This window comes from Phasianus colchicus, chromosome 1 (genome assembly GCF_987193195.1).
Source record: "Phasianus colchicus chromosome 1, bPhaCol1.hap1.1, whole genome shotgun sequence".
NCBI lineage: Eukaryota > Metazoa > Chordata > Aves > Galliformes > Phasianidae > Phasianus > Phasianus colchicus.
The window spans coordinates 113,818,173-113,845,997 of NC_143436.1; the positions used below are offsets into that span (position 1 = coordinate 113,818,173).

The 27,825-nt window shown below is 37.9% G+C and overlaps 1 protein-coding gene across 2 annotated transcripts in view; it reads right to left on the reverse strand.

Moving 5' to 3' along the window:
- The window catches only part of USP9X (ubiquitin specific peptidase 9 X-linked), a 100,118-nt gene that overhangs the window by 57,744 nt on the left and 14,549 nt on the right, over nucleotides 1–27,825 (reverse strand). For both annotated transcript variants that reach the window (XM_031594584.2, XM_031594583.2), the window contains exons 2-10: nucleotides 16,420–16,673; nucleotides 14,986–15,131; nucleotides 14,605–14,684; nucleotides 8,201–8,313; nucleotides 7,208–7,426; nucleotides 6,001–6,116; nucleotides 5,496–5,747; nucleotides 5,280–5,418; nucleotides 3,923–4,075 (exon numbers count right to left, since the gene is read on the reverse strand). In XM_031594584.2, coding sequence (XP_031450444.1) covers nucleotides 3,923–4,075; nucleotides 5,280–5,418; nucleotides 5,496–5,747; nucleotides 6,001–6,116; nucleotides 7,208–7,426; nucleotides 8,201–8,313; nucleotides 14,605–14,684; nucleotides 14,986–15,131; nucleotides 16,420–16,515 — 1,314 coding nt within the window. In that variant the 5' untranslated portion in view covers nucleotides 16,516–16,673. The remainder of the gene's footprint in view (nucleotides 1–3,922; nucleotides 4,076–5,279; nucleotides 5,419–5,495; nucleotides 5,748–6,000; nucleotides 6,117–7,207; nucleotides 7,427–8,200; nucleotides 8,314–14,604; nucleotides 14,685–14,985; nucleotides 15,132–16,419; nucleotides 16,674–27,825) is intronic.

The following is a 27,825-nucleotide window of genomic DNA, read 5'->3' on the forward strand; positions in this document are numbered from 1 at the left end:
TATACTCCTGAGTATAACACAGGAGGAGATAAGAAATCTAGAGTGTGACCCTGTGAACTTGCTGTATGGAAACAGGGAAGCCTAAAATTCTTATTAAGTACTTTGGAGTATCAGTAATGAAACTGGTAATCAGTATCAGTAATGAAACTATTCCTTGTCCAACTGGATGGATTCTTGCAGCTCAAGACGCTGTAACTTCATGCTTGCCTTTAGATACATCAACATTATTCCTCAAATCAAATATACTTTGATTTTGAGTGCTGATTTTGTAAGACAATGGAAAACACCAGTAAAACTTAAGCTGCCTTCTAAAGCAGAAAGTAAAGCTTTTACTACTTCTCATGAACAATTTTTTTAAAATTCTCATTGTATGCTGAGACTCTCAAAGCACTTCTGTATCATTAACTGTATATTTGTGCATGCTCAACCTCTAAATCTAGGCAAAAACATCATGGCTCCAGTCTGAAAGCAAAACCACATCAGTACTGCACTGAGTCAGAGTTAAAATAGCCTGCCTGTTATATAAAGCTACCAAGTAAATCAACTCCTCACTACTGCCTTTCATGCTCCACCTGCTCTGAGAAGCACTTATTTAATAAGAACTTATAAACATGTACAGTAATGAAGATGGAAAAAAAATTGTTCCATATTAGCAGACTTATTCTTACCCTCTTATCTGATTTAATTCCATGGGCAAAGCCACAGTGAAAACATCTACCTGAATAAGGTCTACTGAATCCAAATTTCAATGGAAAAAAAAAAAAAAAAGCTAGACAAGCCTGCAAGTGCACCGTGGCAACTATCTAACAGAAAGCAAAAAAGGAATGAGCAGAGCAAGCCAAGTATTTGAGGGCATGAAAGATTTATTCCTGAAATTATTTTGCAACTGCTGGAGTGGACTTCCCCTATCTTTCAAGGGTTGCAAAATATGTTCACACTCTTCTGGAACAGCGTAAGCGTGGCTCAAACTAGCTTGTCCATACATCCCAAATTTCAGGGGCTCTAAGCAATAATATTTAACTGCTTGGAAATTTTTTTCCAAATTCCAGTTACTTTTTCCTATAGCGGGTGAGACTCTAATAAAACTAATACAAGCCTACTAGTAGTATAATTACTTTTCTAAGTTTTTTCTTCTGCCAAGATAGTTTGGAAACTTCTGAGACCACAAGCAAAAACAAACAGTATGGTCACAGACATTAATTCAAGATCCACATACTACTTTAAGTTACATTTTTTAATTTCCTGAAGGACATCTATGGATAACTAGGGGAAAAAAAAAAAGATCTCCTTGCCTGTGCAGTTACTATAGAATCACAGAATCACCAAGGTTGGAAAAGACCCACAGGACCACCCAGACCAACCATCCACGTATACCAATAGTTCTCACTAAACCATGTCCTCAACACAACGTCCAAACATTCCTTGAACACCTCCAGGGTCAGTGACTCCACCACCTCCCTGGGCAGCCCATTCCAGTGCCTGACCACTCTTTCAGAAAAGTAGTATTTCCTAATGTCCAGCCTAAATCTTCCCTGGCGCAGCTTGAAGCCATTCCCTCTAGTCCTATCACCAGTTACATGAGAGAAGAGGCCGACCCCCAGCTCACTGCAGCCTCCCTTCAGGTAGTTATAGAGAGCAATAAGGTCTCCCTGAGCCTCCTCTTGTCCAGACTGAACAATCCCAGCTCCCTCAGCCGCTCCTCATAAGGCCTGTGCTCCAGACCCCTCACCAGCTTTGTCGCCCTTCTTTGAACCCGCTCCAGGGCCTCAACGTCTTTCTTGCAGTGAGGGGCCCAAAACTGGACACAGTACTTGAGGTGCGGCCTCACCAGAGCTGAGTACAGGGGGACAATCACTTCCCTGTTCCTGCTGGCAACACCGTTTCCGATGCAAGCCAGGATGCCATTGGCTTTCTTGGCCACCAGGCACACTGCTGGCTCGTGTTCAGCCGAGCATCAATCAATACCCCCAGGTCCATTTCCTCTATGCAGTCTTCCGGCCACTCTGCCCCAAGCCTGTAGCGTTGCCTGGGGTTTTTGTGGCCAAAGTGCAGGACCCGGCATTTGGTCTTGTTGAACCCATTGGCTTCAGCCCAGCTATCCAGCCTGAAACACCAGAAATCTGAAAAGTCAACCCTTCACTATGCTACCTGGAGTACCAAGTAGTTTAAACGTAACCTGAAAATGACATGCCTGAAAACAGGGACACCTGGGTAAATTCATTTAAGTCAAACGGTTTCAGAAGAGTGTGAACGTAAAGAAAGAAGGGATATACTATCACTCAATTCCTGTATTAGCCCTCTGTCTTCAAACTAGGATGTAGCCTTCCTATAGTAGAATTGATATTAGGTCTCATACAATTATGTTATGAGCTTTACTATGAATATACCCTTGTTCATAAATAAATTCACTGATGCTTATTTCTATCCTAAAACTACCCTTTATTTTCTGACTACTCAACATTTAATTATCATTTTGTCCTTTTAACAGCCCTTTATGTAAACTAAGTTCATGCAGTACACACAACTAGGAGTCCAGCCTCAATGATCAAATAAGTATACAAGTGAACATTACAAAATTTACAAGTTTTGAAAAAAAACACAAACAGAACAACCCAATCGTTAGAACGCAGACCAAAGAACTTTCTGTTAAACAGGATCTAGAACAACCGTTATTATAAGCCTTATTAAATAGTTCCCCTCACAGAAAAAAAAAGCTATACAACTGCGGTGAATTTACAGAATAACACATATTCTTGATGTATTTTAAAATATTAAATCCTCATATATATATAGTTTTTTATATATATATATCATATATATATATATATATATTTTTTTTTTTTTCCTATAACTTTGCTCAAGCTTGAGGGTTTCTAAATTCTTAATAACATAAAAAAACAAAACAAAAAAACCATTAAAATATATCATTTAGGGCATTATCCAAATGCCTCAATGAGAGGCACAGGGCATCAGCTACATCTCTGGCAAGCCTGTTCCAGTGTTTGACCACCCTCATAGAAAAGAAATTGCTCCTAACATCCCATCCGATGCAGCTTTGAGCCACTCTCAAGTATCTTGTCACTAGATAACATGAGGGAAAGATAAGTACCTCTCTCCCCACTTGCTCTGCTCACAAAAGGAGGAGAGAACAGTGAAGTTAGCTCTCAGCCTTTACAAGCCAGTGCCCCTAGCTTCTCCTCATAACATGTGCCTTTATCAGCTTTGTTGCCCTCCTCTGGACACAGTTAAGTATCTTTTTTTTATTATTATTTTTTTTAATTGTTGAGCTCAGAATTGCAAAAAAAACTCCAAGTAGGGCTGCAGAAATGCAGCATCATCCAGTAATGAACCACCATTTTCCTTAAACCTCCTCCTGCTATTAACACACTCTAAAAAGCTTTCCTTGCTAACTAGAACATCACCAGCCAGACTTAACTCTGGTTGAGCTTTGGCATGTGTGTTTTCTTCCTGCAAATATAAATTGCAGCTCCGTAATCTTTCTGTGTGGCCTGACCTTGATTAGAGAGATCATACATTTTCTTTAACTGCTTGAATTCCAAATAGAGTCCCGTTTGCCAAGACGGTCTTCTGTCCCACTTACTTGACTTATAGCATGTGGGACTGCCTGATCCTGTGCTTCTAAAAGATAGCTCTTAAGAAGTAACCAGCACTTGTGGACCTGAACCATAAAAGCTGATTCCTAGAGGACACAGCTCTTTGAAGACTTTGTGTACATGTGCAGTTGATCTCCTTTACCAAACACATTTGAGAATATAAAATCCCAAAAACAAACACTACTTGCTTGCAGATTTTTCTTAAGTTTTGTCTAATACCAATCATAAGAAGCACAAACTCATCTCAGTTCATGACACAGAACAAGTTTCCTCCTGCTCCAGAGCAGACTAACAGCTTAATACTTTACCTGTGCAGCCCAAATGTTGTCAAGATCCTGCAAAGTGAGGGCTTTTTCTTTGATGACAAAACGAAGAATCTTCTCTAACTTCTCTACATATTGAGGTTGATGAAGACTATCTCTTAACACAATTGATAAAATATTATTCTGCTGGATCCATTCCTGATTATAAAAAGAAAGTAGTGTCATAACGAATTTCTCAAGTGCTATTAATAATATTTAGGCTAAAAAGTTCAATCTGTTACATATTAATGTTTTTATACACAATATTCCAATTGGGAAAAGCTACGAAGATGCAGTACAAGAAGCTGTTTATATCTATAATTTGCTCTTAAAAAAAGGATCAGTGTTAATAATAATTGAATGAGAGGCAAATATTCAAGCAATATTTAAGTAGATGTATTTTTCCCAGTGGTGTAATTGCCTGAAAATAGCTTCATACACCAACTGAAGCAAAGCAGCACTCTGAACGTCAGAAAAGAAAACAAGTGTTGTATCAAATACAGTATCCTTGACTACAGAAGAAAAGCATTCAATCTAGTCTCAAAATACTGAAATCTAGATGCTTTTACTTAAAAACAGAGGCCTTGTCTGAGATGACTAACTACAAGGAATGGGTGAAAAAAGCATTTCCTCCTATTTATTGAAAAGGTCAAATTTTGCAATAGTTTCTTTTTGCCAGCAGTTCTGCACCTTATAGGCCAGTTAACTAGCTACAATGTTGACCGGTGGTGCAAAAATAACTTCAAGTTCCACAAAGAACTTTAAGAGAAGAGTTAAATTCTTAACTTTACACACGCTCATTTTATTAGTTGCCACATACACACACTGGCACAAAAGGATATCTAAAGTATATGAATATTAAACAAACACAAAACAGGATGTCTAGAGTTTCCTTTACCAAAGAATATGGATCAAAATTTTATTTTTTACACATTTCAACTTCTGAAAAATGAAATGCAGAATGATTACTCAGAATTCTGACTAAAAAAATTTATTGGTGCACAACAGGACAAGATTCTTATTTAAATGAACATCCATTTTTAGGTCTGGCGTCACTGAAGTTTCAAAAGATGAAACTGGTGTGATTCAGTTTTTTCATTTTCTTTTTTAAACACTATACAGAAACCACACTATTCAAGGATCTCTTTTTAATGCAAGATTTTTGTAGCACAGAAAATATTTAACACAAGTTTTGGAAGAAATGCAGCAATTTTTAACAGAAAGACTAGTATTTAAATTACTTATTACCATGACATTTAGAATATTACATAGCAAAATTAGCAGTGTGCAGGACCTATTCTACAGTTAAAAAAAATAAGGAGGAAGAAAATCTCTTCAATAATTTATGGTGAAGAGAACTTACTGCCATTCTTTCAGCTGTAAGCCATTCTTCCTCTTCAGGATTACCATGCCGGTGAGTATAATATGATACACTGGATATTACTTTGTTAACTTCATTTAGTGCATTCATTTTACCATTGAAAGAAGAAATTTGTAACAACCTGTAAGATAAATTAAATGTAGTTAGTGTGGAACAAATATCAACAGTAGCATATCATATTAGGAGGTACCATCTTACCTAAGAATCATTTTTAACCTAAATATTTCTAAGTTTTTTACAGTTTCTTCTTGTCCTGGAACTCTTGAAGCTAAGTTCTTTAGAGATTTGATTATCATTGATAGAGCATCATTTTTGGCTTCATTCTTTGCTTCTTTTTTCAGTTCATCATCTGTTAGATTTTCTAAAAATTGTGGAACCATTTCTATAATTGGAAGGAAGTATTTCTTCACTGTATGCAATGTTAGAAACTCGTAACATTGTCCAAATGGCCTAAAAGGAAAGAAAAAAAAGCAATCAAAGTGCCACAATTAATAGTTGTACATTAAGATAGTAAGGAGCAATTAATTCTAAAAATTCAAGTCTACTTACTAACACATCAAATTAAAGGGGATCTACTTAAAAAAAAAAAAGATGTGGCAAGGGGAGTGCTTCAACAAAACACTAATTTTTATGCTAACTTCATATTTTTATTTAACATACTTCAACTTTCCCAAATATGTTAAGACATTCTTTAAAAACTTACTTGATGAGAGCTGCAATTATCTGAACATTCAATGCTGATCCACTCATGAAGCGATCATGCAAGATCTGAAATCCATTTAATGTGCCAAACTTGTTGATAAGATCTACTAGCCAACCCTGCAATATAATAACCAATTATCTGACATTTATAAATAACTACGTGGGATTACATTCAAGTATCTATTGGTAATCATTTTACTTTAAAAAAATGTCTTTTTACAGTAAGTTGTTAGAAGGTAACAGAATTGATAAGGAACTAGTTAATATAATTTAAATATTCAGTTTGAAGGAAATACTTAGGAATACTATCTTTCCTATTATCACAGAAAAGTACAAATGCTGTATGTTAGTTACTCAAGGTAACTTTTCAAATATCCAAGAATAAACACATCTGTATTTCAGGTCTGGCTGCTAAATTTCTACAGAAAATATGTCAATTTTGGTATTCTTTTCCAGTCCTAGATGTGATAATGCTGTGTAAAAACGCAGCAGAAATACAAAATAACATTCTTATAAATAAGACCAGCAATGCAAGGAAGGACACAGAGTTCTTTATCTTCTGTTCTCACATATCAATAGCTAGCAGTACTACCAAAAAGAAAAAAAAAAAAAAGAAAAAAAGAAAGAAAACAAAGAAAGAAAATATAATTATAATTCAGTTTGCTCTTGAGTTTGTACCAATGCCACTTAGAACACAATTCTGAAAAATCCAGATCCAGGGCCTGAAACAGATTACTAATCTGAATCGTCAGTTGAGAAAAACAAGCAAAACAACAAAAAACACCACAAAATTATACTTGTGATCTATTTTTTAAAAAGAATCCTACGTTATTACATAACCCCCCTTCTTAAAATATGGTGTCTAAAAAAATCACAGGGAATGAGAAATTACATCCATCACTCAGCAAATAGAAACAAGCCTAACAACACAGAAGGAATGGCACTGCAAAAGTTATGCACAAAAAACCACAATACAGTTCAATGGTGGACCAACGACTGAAAGAGTTACAAGGCCAAGTGTACATTAAATAACAATCTACTAGGAGTCAAAACCAGCAAAAGTTCTTGGGTGATACACAAAAAAACCCCCAAAACTAGTATTTCCCACCATGTTTCCCCCAGAAACACTTCTATATGGCTACTGGATAGTTAGGTAACACAGGTAAATAAATATATTCAGTCTAACAGTTCTGAAAAAGCTGTCATACCTTTGGTGAGCGTGGGTCAGGAGGACGTGCATAAAGTTCATCTTCAGCAAGCTGGACTCCTGCAGGAACTGTTTCAGAGGGACGTGTACCATTGTATAGATGGAATTTGCAGTGAGGATTTAAGGCCATGGCAAGAAGTTCAAGAAGGGGAAACCAATCTTGGGACAGCTTGGCCACACAGAGTTCTACTAGCCGATGAGTGTTGTTAATAATACATCTCTATTAAGAAAAAACAACATACCAATATGGCAGGTGACTATTCCAATGCAACCTATAAAGTCTGTAAGCTAGTTGCAAATGGTTCAGAATTGCCTAAGTGTCTTACAACACTACTAAAAACTTTGTACCTCTTCCAATAAAGGCTTTGAACAAAGTTAACCTGCATCCAGGTGAAAATTAATTTAGAAAAAAGACCAAAATATTTTTGGTTATGTAAGACACTTAAGAATCACCAATAAACTAGCAACTTTTCCTTCTTCCAGCCATTTCTCTCACAGATTTTAACTTGCTTATCAAGATCTTTGCAGTTTCTCAGCACATGACCAGCTGTCCAAGTGATAGCTTTGAATATTAAAATAGCTGCCACAAACATCCAGAATTTAGTAGGCAGCTAAAAGCTTTTACTAAAAAAAGCAAGCCTTCTCATCCTAGCATGGACACAAAAATAAGTAGGTATCTAGACATCCATCCAAAGACAGCCCCTTGAACAGGAGTTGTTCTACTGAACATACAAAGTCCATTTTCTGCCAACATCATCCCTTGTGTTGTATTTCCTTCCAAAAACACCAGAGGCATTAAGAAAATATGATGATGAAGGGATTATTTTTCTTCCCAAAAGCCACATGTGTGAGAACTCTCCCATTTCTCTGTAGTGCTCATTTCTGAAAATGACATTCAGTCTTTGCTGTCGCCTCAACGTCACAAATGCAGCCTCCATTCTTGTTTTAAAATCATTTGCTTTTCAAAACAAAACAAACAAAAAAATAGACTCACATGGATTTCAAACTTCCAGCCACTCACTGCCTCATCAGTAAGGATTTTTGTGAAAGATATTGTCAACCCATCTCGAAAAAATCGCTGGCATGCTTCGCTTTTGACATCAAGGCCTATTTTAAAATAGAAAAGAAACAAACAATTATGATATATGTAATTTCATTAGTTGTTGCACGCACTTGCAAATACTGAAAGTAGTGATTTAGACAAAGGTTTGGTGATCAGTTTCAGAATTATTTTTAAAATGGACGCCTTATATGAAGTTAAACTTACATAAGCTTAAACAAAATATATGATAAATTAATATTCTAGTAAAGACACTTCACCAACTGCAGTCCTCTAGTTAGTTTTTCAGTTATTTTAAAAACAGTAGTTTTGTTGTGCTTATAACATCAGAGGTATAATAGCAAAAGTAAGAACAGTCTTTACTTTTTACACCTCCATAATACATGCATTTCACAGAATCACAGCATGGCTGGGGTTGGTAGGAAGTTCTGTAAGTCACAGGGCCCAACGCCTGCTCCAGCAGGGACACACAGAGAACAGTGTCCAGGACCACATTCAGCAAGCCTTTGAAGACCTCCAGTGAGAAAACCCCACAGCTTTCTGGCACCCAGTGCCTGTGCTCTGTCATCTGCACAGAAGTGCTGCCTGGTGTTCAGATGCAGTGTCCTGTGTTCCAGTTAGTGGTGCCTCTTGTCCAGGCACTAGACACCATGGAAAAGCAGCTGGCTCAAGCTTCTTTGTACTTTCCCTTCAGGTACAAATACACATTGAAAAGATTTCTCCAAGCCTTCTTCCCTTCAGCCTAAACAGTCGAAACTCTCTCAGTCTCTCCTCACAGGAGAGGTGCTCCAGTCCCTTTATCACTTTGGCAGCCATCCACCGAGGTCTTTCCAGTATGTCTAGGTCTTTCTTATACTGAGGGGCCCAGTACTCCAGGTGTGACCTCTGTGTTCTTGATGTAATTCAGTGAGTAAAAAGGAGAAAGGGTAAGATCTGTTTAACTTCCCAGACGCAACTGATCTACAGAATTAAACACGAATCCTTTCTTCTGCCACTGTCACTTGAAGTACAGTTTCCTGTAGTTCTGCTGCCAGAACCCAATATAACTAGATGCCAACACTGCCATAAACCTTTTCAATCCAACATGCACGCAATTTAAAATTAAGTACAAGTCCTCTGTACTTTTCTTTTAGTTATTTAAAATGCTCAAATTATTTAGAACCCAGGGTAAAACCGTATCTCCTTTTTAAAAGTTCTATTACAAAGACCAAAATAGGACTAATAGTCAACAGGAAAATATATCCAATATGCATGAATACACACTGCAAACAAGAAAAGCCTCTGGGCACATTAAAGAAAACTGTGACCTGCACACAGTTTCTCTACAGAACAAGTTTAATGTTCAATCAGGTAATTTTAGCATTCAATAAACCCACCCAGATTCACAAGAATTGCTGTCTTTTTCTCCTCCTCCACCCTTAAATTCTTAATGATACTTCGTGACAGTAAAGTTCTACTGGTTTCAAAGGACTGATTTTGCTTATCAAATCAAAAGTTCTTCATAGTCACAAATAACCATACAACAGATGTTTTTAAGAGGAACTTCTGTCCTGCATGTTATTACATCCCACAAAGACTTTCCAAACTCTTGTAACAGTGCTTGTCAGCCTATACATTTCTGGTGGGTGCAGATCTCAAGCAGCTTGAGTAAAGCAAGAATCTTTGGAGAGCCATGTTGAGACCTATGCCAGCACTCTCTTTTATCACTACCAGAGGTACATGACCACAGTGTGTAAATCAAGTATCAAAAATTCCACATTAACTTTCTATGCAGCTCGTAATCTGGATGGCTGATATCCCTGCACTATGAAGTATTAAGACCAGCAATAAAAGGCCATAAACCACAACAACAAAATGACAAAGAGAACGCAAGAGATGGATGCTGCCTAAAACTTTGGCATTTGCAGTAAACAATGAACTTGACAAACTCAAGGGTGTAAACACTACAAATTCACCCTACGCAAAGAAGAGGACAAGAAAAGCCAGCCAACTCATTCAGTGTGACCTAGAGGAAATGTTCCATTCAAATCTAACAATGAACTTACTTCTTGAACACAAATTTAAGGCATGCCCTCAAGTCATTTTAATGCTCCCGTGAGTACCAGTACAGCACTAACATCTCTCTAAATCTTTCAAGCACCATCTCCTCCCACAGTGGTGGTCCAGGTTCAATCAGCAAGACTTTTCAGATCAGGTTCAAAGAACACTAAAATAGATTATGTTTCAAAAGTGTATTGTCCTTTCTGTGCTTCAATGAACTTGGAAAAAGAGGGAAGATGGTGAATCTCAGAACTTGTATGACTCCTAGATACGGAATCACCCTCTACCTCCATTTACAGTGCTCCAAGCTCTTGAAAAAACATATGGTACTCATGGAAGGAACCAGGGCTGGGTATCTACTAGGATAGGAGTATCAGGGTAACAGGAGTCCTAGAAGACAGAGTGGAAGAGGAAGCAATCAGCAATTCAAAGATATCGAGAAAAGAACCACTAGTTACATTAATTACTTGATATCTACTGCTTGAATCAGATTCAGTATTATCCCCAACTCTGAGGTAAGACCACAAGCAGCCTTTTTTGCCCATTCTCTAAATTCTGGGGGCAGAGAAGGATAAGGAAGAAAATGGCTGAGAAGTGCAAGGATACAGAGCCAAGCTAAGTATTTAGAGAAAGGTGGTGGAAATAGACCATGCAGCGAGAAAAAAGTGAGTATGAAATAAGGTGGTGTGCAACATATACTATATGGAAGCTGCAACTAGGGGGACTGGAGGAGGAAAAGCTGGAGCATCAAAACCCACACACAGTCATCCAGCTCCTCTCCAGGACTCCGGATTAAACAACTTGGTAGCTGGAACCTCAGACCTAAGCCGGCTCCATGCATTGCCATGGCAACCTGAAGCTCCCCCTAGACCTGGAGCCTCAGGCAATGCAGTACATAAGCCTCTCAGTGGCGTGACAAGGATACAGTTAGACCTTGCAGAACAGTGACCAGGAGCTAGTGAGCTCTGAGGAAAAAACACTCGTTCACAGATGCAGTGGATCCACATCACACTCAGATTCTTGCAGACTTTCAAGAACTCTTAATCAGCAGGAATACTTGAGTCCTTTTACACCAGAGCATCACACAATTTGCTGATCATTTTGCTCAATTGGTTCTAGCCCAACAAAACTGGCTAAGTTTTGGAACATGAGAGTACTCTAAGAAAATGCAGAATATAGTTTCAGTAATGAACTCAAGGGTGGTCCCACAGAAATGCAGATGTTCATCCAGATAAAAGTTTATTTTTATTTTTTTACGTACTTTTAAGGCCCTGCCTCTCTACAAGCCTTTGTGATCCATCAGAAACAAAGATTTGGGATTGAAATTGAAGGTTTCATCTGTATGGTGAAATTTTATTTCAGTTTGAATAAGCTCTGAGTTGTAAAGCTGCCTTGTATCTTATTTCTATGTGTTGCACAGCAAAGTTTTGGCAACATGTTAAAACTGAACATAAACATTACAAAGAACAAAGCAATACAGAGCTTACAGAGGGAATTTTAGAAGAAAGAGCAGAGAATATTTCAGCCATTAAAAAACAACAGAACTAAGAACAATTTTTTTCCCTTATAAATTTCTAGCATCCAAATAACTGTGACATTTATTTCTGGAGCAAATTTTATCCAAAACAGTTAACAAGTGTTCCAGAATTACGTGAAGAAAAACATCATTCTTGTTCAATGCTATTTTTCAAAAAGTTATTCCAGACTATCACTTGATAGTCTTATGGCTCACTTAATGAATAATAATCCATTGATGCCAAGACACAATAAGATAATTTTTCACAAACAAACATCTGTCAGGAATAATGCAAGTCATAGTCCAGGCAGGATTTATACTACTCTGTCAAATATGCTCACTGCACTTGAATGTGGCAATGACAAAATTGTGTTTTTATGAATACTTTCAATTCTGTTAAGTTCCTTTTAATTTCAGTTCCTGAAACTATTTCAAGAGAATGCAGTCATTTTCTTGTAAAGATAAGGTCACGAAGAAAGGAATTACCCCACAGTCCCTCCAGAAAACCAATGCCAATGGCCACTGACACACGAGGAATAAAAAGCTACCTGAGAGCTCCAACCACTAGAAAAAGGTGCTTAATCAAAACAAATACAATAAATGAAGTAGTGAGATGTAATGAATTATGGACTGCAATAGAAAAAAAAAAAAAATGTATGTAGTTCAAACAGCCAGTTACTTTTCAGTTTCTCCTGTCAGTTCTCTCCTGAAACAGAGCCCAGGTTAAGAGGAACACTCACAGATAGGTAGCCATTTCAGATCTTACTGAAGTAACAGAATACATTTTCAAGTATAAGTATATATAAAGTAACATACTTATATAATTATTTGTATTACTTACTGAAACAGTGTCAGTCTAGTTTTGAACTAGAAAAGCAGTGCCTGTTAGAGCAAATTGGCACCCTATCACATACATCAAACACTAGAAAGTATATTAAAAAAAAACAGAAAAGGACTACATTAGCCAGTGCATAACTTCAAATAGCAGGTATAAACAGAATCTAGAATTTAACTATGAAGATAATGGTTAAAGAGCAACTATTTCTAACCAAATAATCCCTTTATATGTCAACACAAAGAAATTCATCCAGAGGGCAAGAGGAACAATTAAATAGCAAAGCAGAAGCACTTTTCACATGAAGAGTATGCGTAGATTCCCACTGTTTTTCATAGCTTTAAGAGGAAAAAAATGAAAAAGACTTTTTGTTTGAGAACTTTCGGCTACGTCTGATGCTTTTGAGAAGAATAGCGATGTTAAGAGTAGCCAAAAATCTCATTCTACTCTTATTACTTCATTGCATTGCACTGACATGCTTTTGTGTGTTTTATTTTTTAATATGACTTAACAGCTGGCAGTACATACATCTCCTCTCTCGTAAATCATAAGCAGAAAATCTCTTTTCACTGCACTGCTTCAACAGCCTACACACATATAGAAGGGTGAATTTTTTAGTTCCTGAACAGGTGTGATCTCTTAAAAAAGTCTACAGTCTCCTTAAAATTCCTGCCAGATCTAGCTACGTGCAAAGAAAGCCAATTTAAAATGCAACTCCAGCTGATAAATCAGTGTTAGCAACAGTGTATCATTATCTTATTTTGGACGACACTTTTGCAATCCAACTCCTGTTTCTCCAGAGAAAGAAGAGGCAGAAAACAAATTGGGGTTACTCCAAATTTCCTGACCATAGCCAGCTTTTTATTCTTGACACTGCCTAAGTATAACCTTTATCATCATTGCAGTGAAGTCATCTTGGTCTAGCTATGTCACAGAAGGAACAGGCATTTTGTATGTCACTATATTTAAAACACAACTGGCAAGTAAGCACAGGTACACTAGAAAAGTATCTAACTTTAGGCATCACTCACATACCAGGGCAAGAACAAGATTACAAATACATGACAAATCTATCAATTTAGTGAACACGTACACAATCTTGACAGGGAACTGTCCTAGTTCCAAGCAAGTCAGATACAGCAAAAAAATGGTAGGACTATTATTATGCAGCTTACTATTCTAACTTTCCTATAATATTCTCAAAAGCATGAATATGCCAAAGTTGAATTTTAAAATGTAAGGCAAGACAACTGAAAATCTAGATTAGCAACTCAGTTAAGATAACACAAAAACAAACAAAGAACCCACATAAAAACCAAAATTTTTTGAGTTTTAGTATCCGTTATCAAACCAAACCCCCCCCAGGTCTGATATCAAAGCAAACACAGTAAACAGGTAGGACAGGAATGACAAGATTTTTTTTTATTGCTGTGAGCTTCTTCAACCTTTATACTTAAACCATATAAGGCACCTAATTTCTACATACATGGATAAGTATGTTCAAGTTATTGATTTATGAAGGTTTTGCATACTGCTGAGCGATACAGAATCTCTAGGACCAGTGCAGTAACAGAAATAACTAAGAACTTTTAAGCTTCCACTGGAGACTCAAAAAGTCCTCAGAACCAAAAAGCTTACACAGCAAATTGTACAATCATCTAGGTTGGAAAAGACATTCAAGATCATCAAATCCAACCATTTACGTGACCAATCATGTTCTATCACTGAACCACATCCCTCAGTGCCACATATGACTTAAATACAGAAACTCAACCACTTCCCTGGGTGGCCCCTTCCCCTCTGTGAAGAAACTCTTCCATATATCTAATCTAAACCTGCTCTGACACAACCTAAGACCATTTGTCACCTGATCCAACATAGAACATTTCCTCATGTCCTATCACTTGTCAGCTAGTTCAATGATCATTCATTCCCTTTTCAGCTTACCCTTTTTACTCAGGTCAATAGCAGCTTCTAGAAGAACTTCTAATTCCCCCTTCGGCAACACAGGAACAACCCATCGAGGCCTATATTCAAAAACAAAACAAAACCATGCATCTCAATTGTGCGTCTTAAAAATGAGGAATCTTTGTTCCTTTTTAATGAAAGGTAAAAAATACACATTTTTAAAGGCCCTGATGAAGGCTCCACTTTCAAAAGAAAACCCACAAAACCTGATATGAGCATTTCTTTCAAACTCTAACCCAATAAAAAGTATTTCAAGAAAACCAGTGAATTGAAGAAGCACAAATCCTGCTTCCGCTATCAAGATATTTTCACAAATAATCTACACACACAGGAAAAAAAATGCATTAAGTGTGAAAATACCTGTTGATCATGTCATCCAACTTTGCCAGGTCTGTGTGTGGAAATGCAGGCTCCTCATCTTCAAGCTGAGGTGGAGCATCTCCTTGGCCCTGCTCATCAGGCGGGGTAGCTGGAGAGTTCTCATTTGAAGAATCAGGTGAAGATGTCTAAAATTGGTATGGAAAATACTTGAAATACTGTCTAGGCTTGTGTGCCACTTACTTTGGCTTTTCATTCAGATTATATTTCAAATTATCACTTGAACTGTACATCTGTCACCACAAATAATATTTAGTAATTTCATTTTTGATCTATTCAAAAAAATAATAAGACATTGAATGTGCTATGTTTTCTATTTGAACAGTTTAAGCATTAACGTACTTCCTGGAAACTGTTGTAGGTTTATTATTATTATTATTATATTTATTTTTTTATTTTATTTTATTTTGTCAGAGATTGATTTTCAGCAAACCACCTATCTAGAAAATGAAAATAAAAACTATATGGATACTCTGCTTTTACCTATCTATTGAAGATGAATATTATATTGCAGAAAAACTTCAGCAACAGCAAAGCAAAACAGATCATGAAAACATTTTCTGAAAGTTTACAACAAGTACAACAGTACTACTACTAGCCGACTACAAGCACATAATTACCTAAGCCCATTCCACAGAGAGGGAGTGAGCAAATGGCAGGGTGGCTTACCTGCCAGTTGAGGTTACCCACCACACATATACCAAAGAACAACTGATTCTCAAGAATAATAAATATTAAAACCTATGATATCTAATAAACATCATCTAAACATTGTATAAAAGAAAAGGTGTGTTTTTGCTATTAACTGGTTTGGGCTACAGTCTTTAAATGCATCTTTTCTATTTAAAGAAGTTAGAGAATAGCCATTGCATGATAACACTGTATGTTTGAAGGTTTTTACTCTTCTTTGAAAGCAGGGTACAGTGTTCAAAAGAAACATGCCATGTCATTCAGGCAGTCTAATACAATGAACAGCGACTCAGCAGAAGACGATGTAATAGAGAAGATAATCACCCCCAAAAGCTCCTTTATCCACAAAATGCATTTACAGAATTGAGCATAAACCGAAGTCACAGAGTACTTATACAAATGTCTGGCAGACTCAACAACACAGTTGTGAGGAAGCTTCTGCTATCATTCCAAGATAACTTCATATTCCAAATAAATATGCTTTACAGAACTATGTCACTGCCTGAAAAGGAAGCATTTTTTGCGACACGGTGCTCCCTAACATTATCTACTTTGCCAGCAGCACTGTCTTTATCCCTTAAATTCCTTTTGCACTCCCAAAAACAAAGAACGAGTTAACTTAGACATCTCTGGCACTACATAAACTCACAGTTCAGATAAATCAGGAACACTGTTCTAAAGAACCAAGCTCTGCACTTCTAGATAACTTGATTGCCAGTATCATACCTGATTCTGCTGGAGGGGAGGCTGGGACTGTCCATCAGGAGCCTGGCCCTGGCTATCATTGCCTCCTACCGGAGAGCCACGAGTCGTGGCTGTCATACTCGACACAGGGCAGATCTTTGCAATTTTGTCTGCTTAAGTAGTTGTTGTGAGAGAAGAAATTATAGTCCACTTAGTAAAGTTGAAGTACCAGCATATGCTTGTTTTAAAAAGCTCCAACTCAAGAACATGCCATCTTGCAGAGACCATTGCATAACCTGGGGGAAAAAAAAGACAATATGCTTTAGTGATACATGTACATAAAAGTCATTTGAATCTTGAAAAGAACACTACAAAAGCAAACATACTACCATACTACCATTAAAAAAAATCTTTTATTTTAGACTTACTGTTTCTTTTTACTGAGTACATTTGACATCAAAAGGTACCATTTGAAATACTTAACACGGTTTTAATGCTCCAAGTGAGAATTACGCCTTTATATCACTGACAAACAGACAAGTCCAAATGCAACTGCTTAATATGACCTGATTAAGAGCACAAAAAAAGACACACTTATCACATTGCTGAATACTCTACTCCTGACTGTCCAAACTGCAGATGTATGAGTGGGAGTTAAGGAAGACTGTTTCCACCTCAGTAAGACTAACAGAGCCTGCAGCCAAACTTCCATTAGTACACCAGTATTCAACCCAGATGTCTGACCTGCATTCCTTTTTCTTTCAGCACTTGCGTATGGAAACCTGGATCTGTTGAATTTTCAAGCCCAGTACAAAGTCCACCTCAACCCCACCAAGTACTTTAGCCAATAAGATGGGGACATCAGATTTACTTTCTGATGTTGTAATTGTGACAAAGCAAAAGATCCATAAATGTTCCATATTTAACTTCATTATGTTGTTTTAGACTAATGATGCCCCAAGCCTATCAGTGCTCAAGAGGCATTTGAGCAATGCCTCAATAATGTGCTTTCACTTTTGGTTAACAACGAAGAGATCACACTCGAAAGCAAAGATCTTTGCAGACTCCTACAACTGAACTGTTCTATCCACATTAACAAGTTAAAGTTTCTGCTGCAACAGTATGTATGTTAATAACTGCTTTATTGCAACATCTTATACCGATTCATTTTATAGGTTCTTGCTGTCTTTCCCTAAGACCCTTCAAAATCCTTTCCTAAACTGTGTAAATTTACAAAGCCACCTTCAAACACAATACCAATTTTGACCAAATATGCTATTTCTTCTCAACTCAGTCTCCAACATTCATATCACCAACAAATTTAGAGAGCTCATACTAACATTGCTATTAAAATAATGCTTGTTTCCTGAACACAGCTGTGTACTTGGTACACATTCAATTGCAATCCATCACCACCTTTTATGACTAATATTAAAATCTAAGAGTGTAGAGAGCCTGATTAAACAAAGGCATTACTAAGACAAGCTTTCTTTAGTGTGCTATCTACTTTTAAAAATGCAATCTTACAGAGCAACTTGCTTTCATTGGTGCTCTTTTTTTTTTTTTTTTTAAGTGCACTGCTTTAAGTATTTGTTTTCTATTATGTTTAGAAAGAAAACATTAATAAAACTGAATTTCTGGCCAAGAGAACATACACTGTGCTCTACTGCAGTTCAATGCACTTATTTCCACTGCATTACCTGCGTGAAGCTTCTAGGTATTTGCTTATACTAATGAAATCAAACTTCTCCCAACCTATATTGTACTTTTCAACAGCCTTAAGCCAACTCTATGACCACAATAAACATCTCCCTGTTTCCTCAGTAGGTCTGGTCTATAATTTTACCACACTGAGTGAGGCAGCAAGGAGACAGGGAAAGGGCATAATAGCTGCTTTCAGCAGCAGTCCTGGTCCAGGTTCCCTGAACTGCAAAACTGCAACCTCAGACAGCTGCGATTCCCCAGCAATTCACAGTGAAGGTGAGCTGCTTCAGTCCCGCCCCTTTTCATTCCTTCATTCCTTTGCTTAGCTCATTCTTGAGTGATCCCGTTCAGTCTATGAAAAACAAGAAAACTTTGCCAGCTGCATGTCCACCCCATCCACTCCCCTCCCCCCCCCAGAAAAAAACCAAACGAACCAAACACTCCACAACAAAAACCTTACAGAGACAGTGATTGTTTCTCAGTTTCTGTAATTACCTGAATTGGCATACTACAAAGCCACAGCATACTCATCCTAATGCAAGCCACAAAGCCGGGACAACCCTGCAGCTCTCCTGTTACACTGACCTTATACTAGCTTGAATTTACACTCAGATTTTCCCTCTGTGCTTACCTCGAGATTCTGGGCAAAATATTTTTGTAAATTCCTTTCTGCTCAAGATGAGTGACAATGTAGCTAAGAGATACAAGAAAACTACTACTGAAATGATGATGTTATTCAGAATCTTGCAGATTCACAGATTAAAACAAGGTCTGTGTAGGAAAAACATCCAGAATTCTGTAGATATTAGTAAACAGAGCATTTACAAAGTAAATTTCAGATCATGTCTAATTGTGACAGTCTCCATGTACTATTTTCTCATTCTTCATTAAAACATACGTCAGGACTTCCAGAGAAGTTCATCACTTGCTTTGGCCATGTTGGGGTTGGACTCCATCTCTAGAGGTCTCTTCCAACCCCTACAATTCTGTGACTGCTTAAGACAAGGACAACTACATGAGTGAGATGCTCTCTTTCCTATACTCTTCCCTTCCACCCCAATATTTGGGGGGAAGGGGGGGAGAAGGTGTTGGTGTATATCTTCAGAGATACAGAAGTAACACCAAGTTATGCTATAGCTAACTAAGAACACTCCACTTCCAAGAAATGACCTGACTGCTTCTTATAGTATTCACGTATTCTAAATTGCAAAGACATCCTTGAGGTTTTCCTTCTAATTAGAGAAGGAAACACATTTGTGTAAGCATAAATCATGGTCAATTTATATATTTTAAAACAGTATTACAAGGGAGTCATTTACCACCCCGAATTTAACCGTTTGTTTTACAGAACACATCAAATGGCACACACCCACAGAATACCCTGTTTTAACTTTTATAGGAATTGTTAACCAGGAAATTATGAATTCCAATCACTTAATTCAGACTACTCAATTTCAACTTTTAAGAATTAGAACTCCCTAAGGCACATAGCACGGCTCAGCTCCAAATTAACCTTTGCACCTACTCAAAATTAACCTGTCTATAAACAAATGTAAACTGATGCAGTGCCACCTCATTTTGCACCTGTAGACAGCCCAACAACTCTTAACTGCTAGTATTCAACTAAAGCATGTGGAGTCTTTATTGTTATTATAATCTATGGCTAATTTCTACTATATTCAAATTTGGTTTCAACATACTAAGCAGTGTTTTAAAAAATCACATTCTTATCAAAAGGCTTTCACAATGGATGTTTTGATACAGCATCTGAATGGAGACATACACCTGTTAGCTGTCACACTAACTACTCCACTGTTCATCAAGCAATGTGCGAGGCTATGAAAACTGAGTCAAATACATCCCACTGACATTCAGTTTTGATTGTCAACTGAGCAAGTCTTGATGTGCCGTGCCATCTTCCATTTCTTCACATCACGTCGATCCACTGTTAAAAGACGGGTAAATTCCAGTTTTTGCTCCACCTGTCTCTTTGCCATTTTGATGACACTGGGAAAAGGCAACTACAGAATACACCAGCTGCTGGTAGGGTTCCACTGGGACAGTAGTATGCTTAAACCTCACCTCAACTTTGATTTCCAACATGGAACGATGAAGAAATATATGTAATTTTCTAATACAGTTCACTTCTAGAACAGTTTTCATCTGAGTTTCCTCAAAGTCACTTCTGAAATAAGTGAAATAACTCAGTACGTGCAGTCTTCCAAGTGAGCTACCTGTAATGCCAAATCTCAGAAAAAAGCAAATACAAGGAGACAGACGATCATGCAGACCTCAAAATACAACTCATCATTCATATGCTTTACCTAGCGCCCTATCTAGAAACACAAACCTATTTTCCTTCTATAGAAAAGATTCTGGTTATGTATGCCACAAAACCAAACCTCCTCTGTGGTGTTAACACCACACACCAGAATTCTAACATACTGAACACGTTAAGAATGGAGCTCCCTAAAATCATACAAGTATTCTAAGAAACAACATGAGCTTTTTCCAAGATTATTTGTAGACATGTTCCTACCCTACCAGCATCTCAAAGAAGATAAGCTTTTTATTCCTTAGTGCTGCACTGCAAAACCCTTAACTGCAGCAATACAAATATAGGGTTCAAAGGTATTGCAGCTTTACTTTACATAGGATTCTGGGAACTGCCTTCCTAAAGTGCTAATAAAACACTAACTCATCACAAGGGATGTGATGTGATTCTCATCTTAAAAGTTCTAGACTTGGAATTTGACCTTCTTCCCCATTCCTTTCTTGCCATCAAAACGCCTTCTAAGCTAGAAACACCTTTCCAGAAGTGTAACACTGACCTGATTCAGCAGTTGCATTCTACATAAACCACAGCAGATTCCTCGTTAGCCTTCTCTGTGGATTGTGTCTTTCAGGAAGGAGGAAATGATTTACAGATCACTGTAATATTTTAAATTTCAAAATAATGTTGAGATAGGTTAAGGTTAAACTACACCTATTCAATGGCATGCAACTTCATTTCTACCCAGAAGCTCCTACTCCCACCACTCACATGAATTTAGCTAGCTGCAAAAGCACAAGAGAGTAAACTACCATAACAAAGTGTCACCTGTTACTACCACCTCAAGGGCAAAGTAAAAGGACCGCAGCTCTCAACTGCTTCAGGATGGTCTCAAAGAAGGATTTGTCTAAACACATGCAAATCATCCTGCACCAACTATGTAGCATTCCGTGCTGAAGAGGCTGCACAAGAAAGCTGAAAAAAAGAATAAAATGCTATTTTTAAGCAATAGTGTTTCATCCTGCTTGAGTAACAAACATGAATACAATCTGTATTACAGATTTAGAGAAGTGAGAGCCTGACCTGTTGTCTCCTGCTCGTATTTTAGAGAATTGTGGAACGCAGAAGTCTGGGGGAAAAACTAAAATTCAGAAGACATTCAAAGACTGAAGCCTTAATGTGAATCAAGGTACCCAGAAAACAAAGTTCAACAACACCAAAGCAATTAAATCGTCACATCTACACACCCTGCCTTAGAACAACTGTAATACCGAAACATGTAGCACAACTCAAAAACACAGACAAAGAACTCCGTATTTTTCCAGGGCTAGAAGTATGAATGATGGAAAAAGCAACGTTTTTTTTGATAGCTCTGTTACTGCAGAAACAATTATTTTACCTTTTGAGAAGTTTCTCTGAATCAAAAAACATGGCTTCTCATGTAAATGAGACTTGAGACATACTGGTGAAGAGCAGAATCTAGCTACATTTAGCTGCTGCAGATCTACCAGTCAGCCAGCCTAAGCTTATGGCTCAAATAGAAACCTTATCAGGTCATCAGAAGTAAAGCCTCTTCTCAGGCTTCCATGGCTAATGCTGTCCAATTTCCACTCAATTTTTCAGTCTTGATCTCATCTAAGAAATCTTAAACAAAGCAAGCTATATTCAGGCTAACGCTGAGAAATCAAAGTTTGGTCCTGCACATCAGACAGCAAAACTGACATAATCAAAACATTATTTTCTTGTTTCCCACCTGAAACAACTTCCCAAAAGAGTTAAAAGAAAACAAAGAAAGAAAAAACACTAACAGCACCAAAACAAACAAAATCAACAAGGATATCCTTTAGAACATAGGAAGAATTGTCTTGCTTGAAGTCAAGAATCAATGAAGTTCAATCTCTCAAAAGGGAACTGGACAGCGATGCAACCATCTAAGCTTAGAATGCCCACACTTGCCAAGGACTCTGAACAGTTAAACAGTACACCAATGGATACCCAACTTACAGGATACTTGTTCCCCAGATAACGTAAAAGTGAGAAGTCAAGTCTTCAGATCTTACACATAGTTCCTCCGGCCACCAAACTGAAAAATCAATTTCAGTTCCTATTCTGAGGAAGAAAAAGTGCTTTGCTCACATGATTGTGTGTGGGGCAGAATGCCATATATACAGCACCAAGAAAGAAAACATTCAATGCCTTACAGACAAAACCAGCAAATATTAAGGCAATTAACTGTGCTCCCTCTGGCAAGCCACAGCCTTGCTATATTTTTCCATAGGCACAAATTCAGGCTGCTGCCTTAGACAAAACATGGACAGAATGAGTATGATCATTCTTTCATTCTCCAGAGCTCTCAGCCAGAGCGAACTCGGTTCAACTGATATGAAACTGTGTGTCCCAGTAAGATTTAATATGTTTGAATGAAGGGGGAATATGGGAGATCCTGCAATATCATTTAAATTCTTAAACACTTCCAGGCAATTAAGAAACTACATTGAAGCCACTAGTAAGCAAGCATGCAAAGCATCTCTTATGCTGGGAGAGGACAATTCTGATCACTGCTGTAAAACAAGTTAGACTCTGCAACATCATTAGGACAGGTAAATAAACAAAGCTCTGGTAAATGCACACACTGTAACCTAAGAGAAGAAGTAACTTAGAGTTACTTCTATATGAAAAATGCTAACATCTATATTAAAAGTGTTTCAATGTCTTGAGGTACGCCTTCCGTGCCAAAAAATGCATATGGCTAAGCAAATCTTTTCCTGAATTCACAATGAACATGCAAAAAAAGTGGGTAAGATTTCCTTCCACTTTACATTGAAATGACAAGTTACAACAGGTTCGAGACTAGGAAAAAAAAATCAGATCAAAGAATTTTATTATGTGCATTTGTTTCAGAGTTAGATTAAATCTCATGCAGCTAGGCAACGCAATGCTATACTTCTTCCAATCATGCTACTGTTTATTTACTCAGGAGGCTACACTTCTGCATTCCAAAAATGTATTCCTGGCAATACAACAACAAGGATTGAGTAGATATTGTGGGTTTGAGTGCAATCTTGGTACTCCTCAGGCAGCACCAGAACACTATAAGCAAGGACAAATCACAGCTTCATGCTTATATTTATATTGCGTTCCTTTTAATAAGCTTAGAATACTCATATTTGCAATTGATACTCTACTAACTATGGAAATACTACATCTACTGATTGCCAGTGCAGGAAAGTAATGAATATGCCTAATGTCTGCAACAACGACTGATGAAATCCTCCTGGTTCCTTATTTTTCTTACATCTGTAGCTCACACTGTTTATCCAGTTCTAAAATGTATGTACATAGCTTGCTCCAAAAGTAATGCCTCCTATTTGTATGCATGGCTACTGCAACAGATACAAAGAGCACAATAATACAATATGATAAGGCAAAGTCTCAGCTACATAATACTATTTTTCAGCATAGCCACCACCACAAACTAACTATTTTCATCAGCAATGAACAAGTCTGCACACTGCACTTGGAGTAATCTGCTCCAGCAGAGTGGAGCCACCGCCACTGTCACCATCACTGAAACACAGCACCCACCATCTCACTGTGCTCACATCCACTGCTTGGTCTCCATAAACGTTCAGCAGGTGTGGTACCCAGTGACATTTATCAACATTATCTGCATGGAGGATTTCAGTTCTATACCTCTGCTTCTTCTGCATTTCCACGCCATTGTGTCAGAGTGCCCCCCTGCTGCCACCTGTCAGATGGCAGCAAAATAGAATGGATATTGGTGAGATGGCTAAACCTCTACTGCCATACCACCAACATCTGCCTCTGATGTTGTGGGCCAACATACAAAATAGGAAGCATGACTTTCAGAGTAGTCCTCATAATAATTACACCTCTCAAAGCTACATAGCAAAGTTTACAGTCTGCAATACTTCAAGAATGCTGTTTGTTCCTTAAGCATTAATTCAAATGCTAATAATTACATGATGTTATGCTATTAGGCTTTTGGAAAGATTTAATCTCACTTCATTTATAAAAAAGGTATAATTAACTTTTAATATTATTTCATATTCAACTTGACTGCTTTGCCTTTTTCCTACAAAAGAAAAAAAGCATTGTTATTGGATGCTCAAAAACCAGTGAGAAAAATCAAAATATATTCCCACAATTATCAGTAGCAAAAAATACAGGCTTAACTCCACTTAAAAAATGAAAGCTTTCTCAGTAAGATATGAATTCCTACAGCAAAGCACTAGGGGAACAGAGGAAATGTAAATACTTCTGAGCACTGACATATCACTGACCTCCTATGAGTTGCCCAAGCACACCACAAAGGGAAAATGAAGAGTTTTCAGAATGTATGAAGTAGGATGTTATTGAAGTTTGACAGAGCCAGCAGACCAGAAGCTTACATTTACACAACAGTACTCATCTCCACATTCTCTCTGCATGAAGATATGCACAATACAGTCTCCCATTCTAGCCAATTAGTGTTATTCTTAGCATTCAATATGTAGCAATGGTTCAGGAAACAATAAATGGACAGCCATAGCAAATTTTTTTTGGTGAAATGAGTCTTTAAAATTTTCAGCAGAATATATGGCTTAGTATACCAATGCAGGTAGAAAACACCTCATTTTTCCTGCACTTGAAACCAAACTAATTTTTAAGTAAACATATTGCAATATACTAACAAAACAATAATGTGTTTTTAAATATTTTTTCTGCACACAGTTCGTTTAATATACAGTCTAAATAACTATTCTAATTGATTGTTATTATTTAGTACATATTTCCCAGCACAGACGTGTGATCACCATCCACAGTTTAGAAAGACATTCAAAACATCCTAGCAATCATCATATGAATCATTAGATAAATATTAAAGCTCTCTACTTTTTCTGCTATGATATTAATATTCCTGCTTCGGATCTGATGCATTGCTTGTCTAGCGTTCAATGTCATAACAACAACTGTTTCCAATATATATCATTTACCACACAATAACAACTTATACTAAATACTTTAAAATCTGAAAACTAAGGTAAGCTGCATAAAATTACTTTACGAGTTGAAGAATCCAAAGAAATCTATAGACACAACTTCTAGTAGATCTCTGAAAACAGGATATAGCCCACAATAGCACAGAAAGGAAACGGGGGAGAAGTGGGGGGAATAGAGAGAGGAAATCAAACTACCATTTCTGTACATGGACCTGTCTCATAAAACATGCAGCCGCTAATGCAGGATACAAGACTTCCTACAGTCTTGTAAGTTAGAGCTTACTTTAACACTTAATGTGAAAGATGCTGAAGATTACCTGATTTTTCACATTTTTACATGTCTTTTTGATTAAGCTTACAGTAAACAAAACAGGCAATGTCAAATAATTTTTAAAAATATTTAAATGTATAAATCATAGAACCACAGAATCACCGAGGTTGGAAAAGACCTTCAAGATTATCCAATCCAACCATCCACCTATCCCCAATATTCCCCACTAAACCATGTCCCTCAACACAATGTCTAAATGTTCCTAGAATGCCTCCAGGATTGGTGACTCCACCACCGCCCTAGGCAGCCCATTCCAGAGCTTGGCCACTCTTTCAAAAAAGCAATACTTCCTAATGTCCAGCCTAAATCTCCCATGGTGCAATCTGAGACCACTCCCTCTAGTCCTATTACACAAGGGAAGAGGCTGACACCCAGCTCACCACTACCTCCCTTCAGGTAGTTTCAGAGCATAATGAGGTCTCCCCCGAGCCTCCTCTCCTCCAGAACTGAACAATCCCAGCTTCTTCAGCCGCTCCTCATAAGGCCTGTGCTCCAGACCCCTACCAGTTTCGTTGCCCTTCTCTGGACACACCCCAGGGCCTCAATGTCTTTCCTGCAGTGAGGGGCCCAAAACTGGACACAGTACTTGAGGTGCGGCCTCACCAGAGCTGAGTACAGGGGCACAATCACTTCCCTGCTACTGCTGGCAACACCGTTTCCGATGCAAGCCAGGATGCCATTGGCTTTCTTGGCCACCTGGGCACACTGCTGGCTCATGTTCAGCCAAGCATCAGTCAATACCCCAGGTCCATTTCCTCTATACCACTCTGCCCCAAGCCTGTAGCATTGCCTGGAGTTGTTGTGGCCAAAGTACAGGACCTGGCATTTGATCTTCTCAAATCTCATCCCATTGGCTACAGCTCAGTGATCCAGCCTGTCCAGATCCCTTTGTAGGGCCTTGCTATCTTCAGGCAGAACAACACCTCCTCCAGCTTGGTGTCATCTGCAAACTTACTGAGGATGCCCGACCCCTTGGAAACACCACTCATGACTGACCACCAGCTGGATTTAGCTCCATTCACCACCACTCTCAGAGTCTGGCCATCCAGCCAGCTCCTTACCCAGCAAAGAGTGTATCTCTCCAAGCCATGGGCTGCCAGCTTGCCCAGAATACTGTGGGAGACAGAGTCAGAGGCTTTGCTGCAGTCAAGGTAGACCACACCAACAGCTTTTCCCTTATCCGCCACTAGATCACAGAATAAACTACTAAGAGCGATTTAATGTAAAATGGGCCAACACTTCTAGCAAAACCCCACAGATATCAATTCTCTATTCCATACAACTCAATATTATTGATGACTTAAACAGAACTATAAAATCCCTAATACATTTTTGCACATGGCATACAAGTAAATGGGATAATAAACAATGAGACCATAATAGAGTTATCTCTATCATCTGATAAGCCTGGCACAATAGAATGTGCACTAACATAGTAAAGTATCAGGTCATTCAACTACAAAAACAGGGTGAACAGAAAATTTTCTGTGTATTTGGAAACAGAACTGGAAGAATACTTGTACTGGAAAAGCACCCAAATGCAAACACCACAACTGCATGCCTTTAGCAAGAACAAATCTCAGGACCATCATCTTCTTAGAAGAAGTATATCATTTTCTAACCCAAGTTATCCTATGATTCTATGATGTTATCTGCAGAACTGGTAAGAAATTCATGAATTACAGCCTTTTACATCTAGGAAAAACAAGTAGCAACAAAAATACAACCCGTATGAATTAGTCTCCTGGAGAGTGCTACATGCTGTATTTAATATCTGAACCAATTATAAGACTGGCCACAGGATAGGGCACCAGAGACCATGCACTTCTCAGACGGTCTACCTGTTCCAGGGTCTTCAACTGCTGCTTATCTTACATCCTTACAGTAAAGGAATAAAGATATCCTTTTCAGACTGCTATTTCTACTCTTATTCTTCAGCTTTTGAGCTGCTCAGAAGAGGAAAAAAAACCCTGAGAAGCCAACAGGCAAATACTGTACAAACTGTATTTATAACTGCCATTTTCAAAGAAGCAATCATTGCCAACGAGGCACACAAACAAAATCATAAAAAGCAGACAGGACCTGCCATCGCCCTGCAACTTTTGAGGAGAGGTGTTGTTTTCCAAACATGACATAAT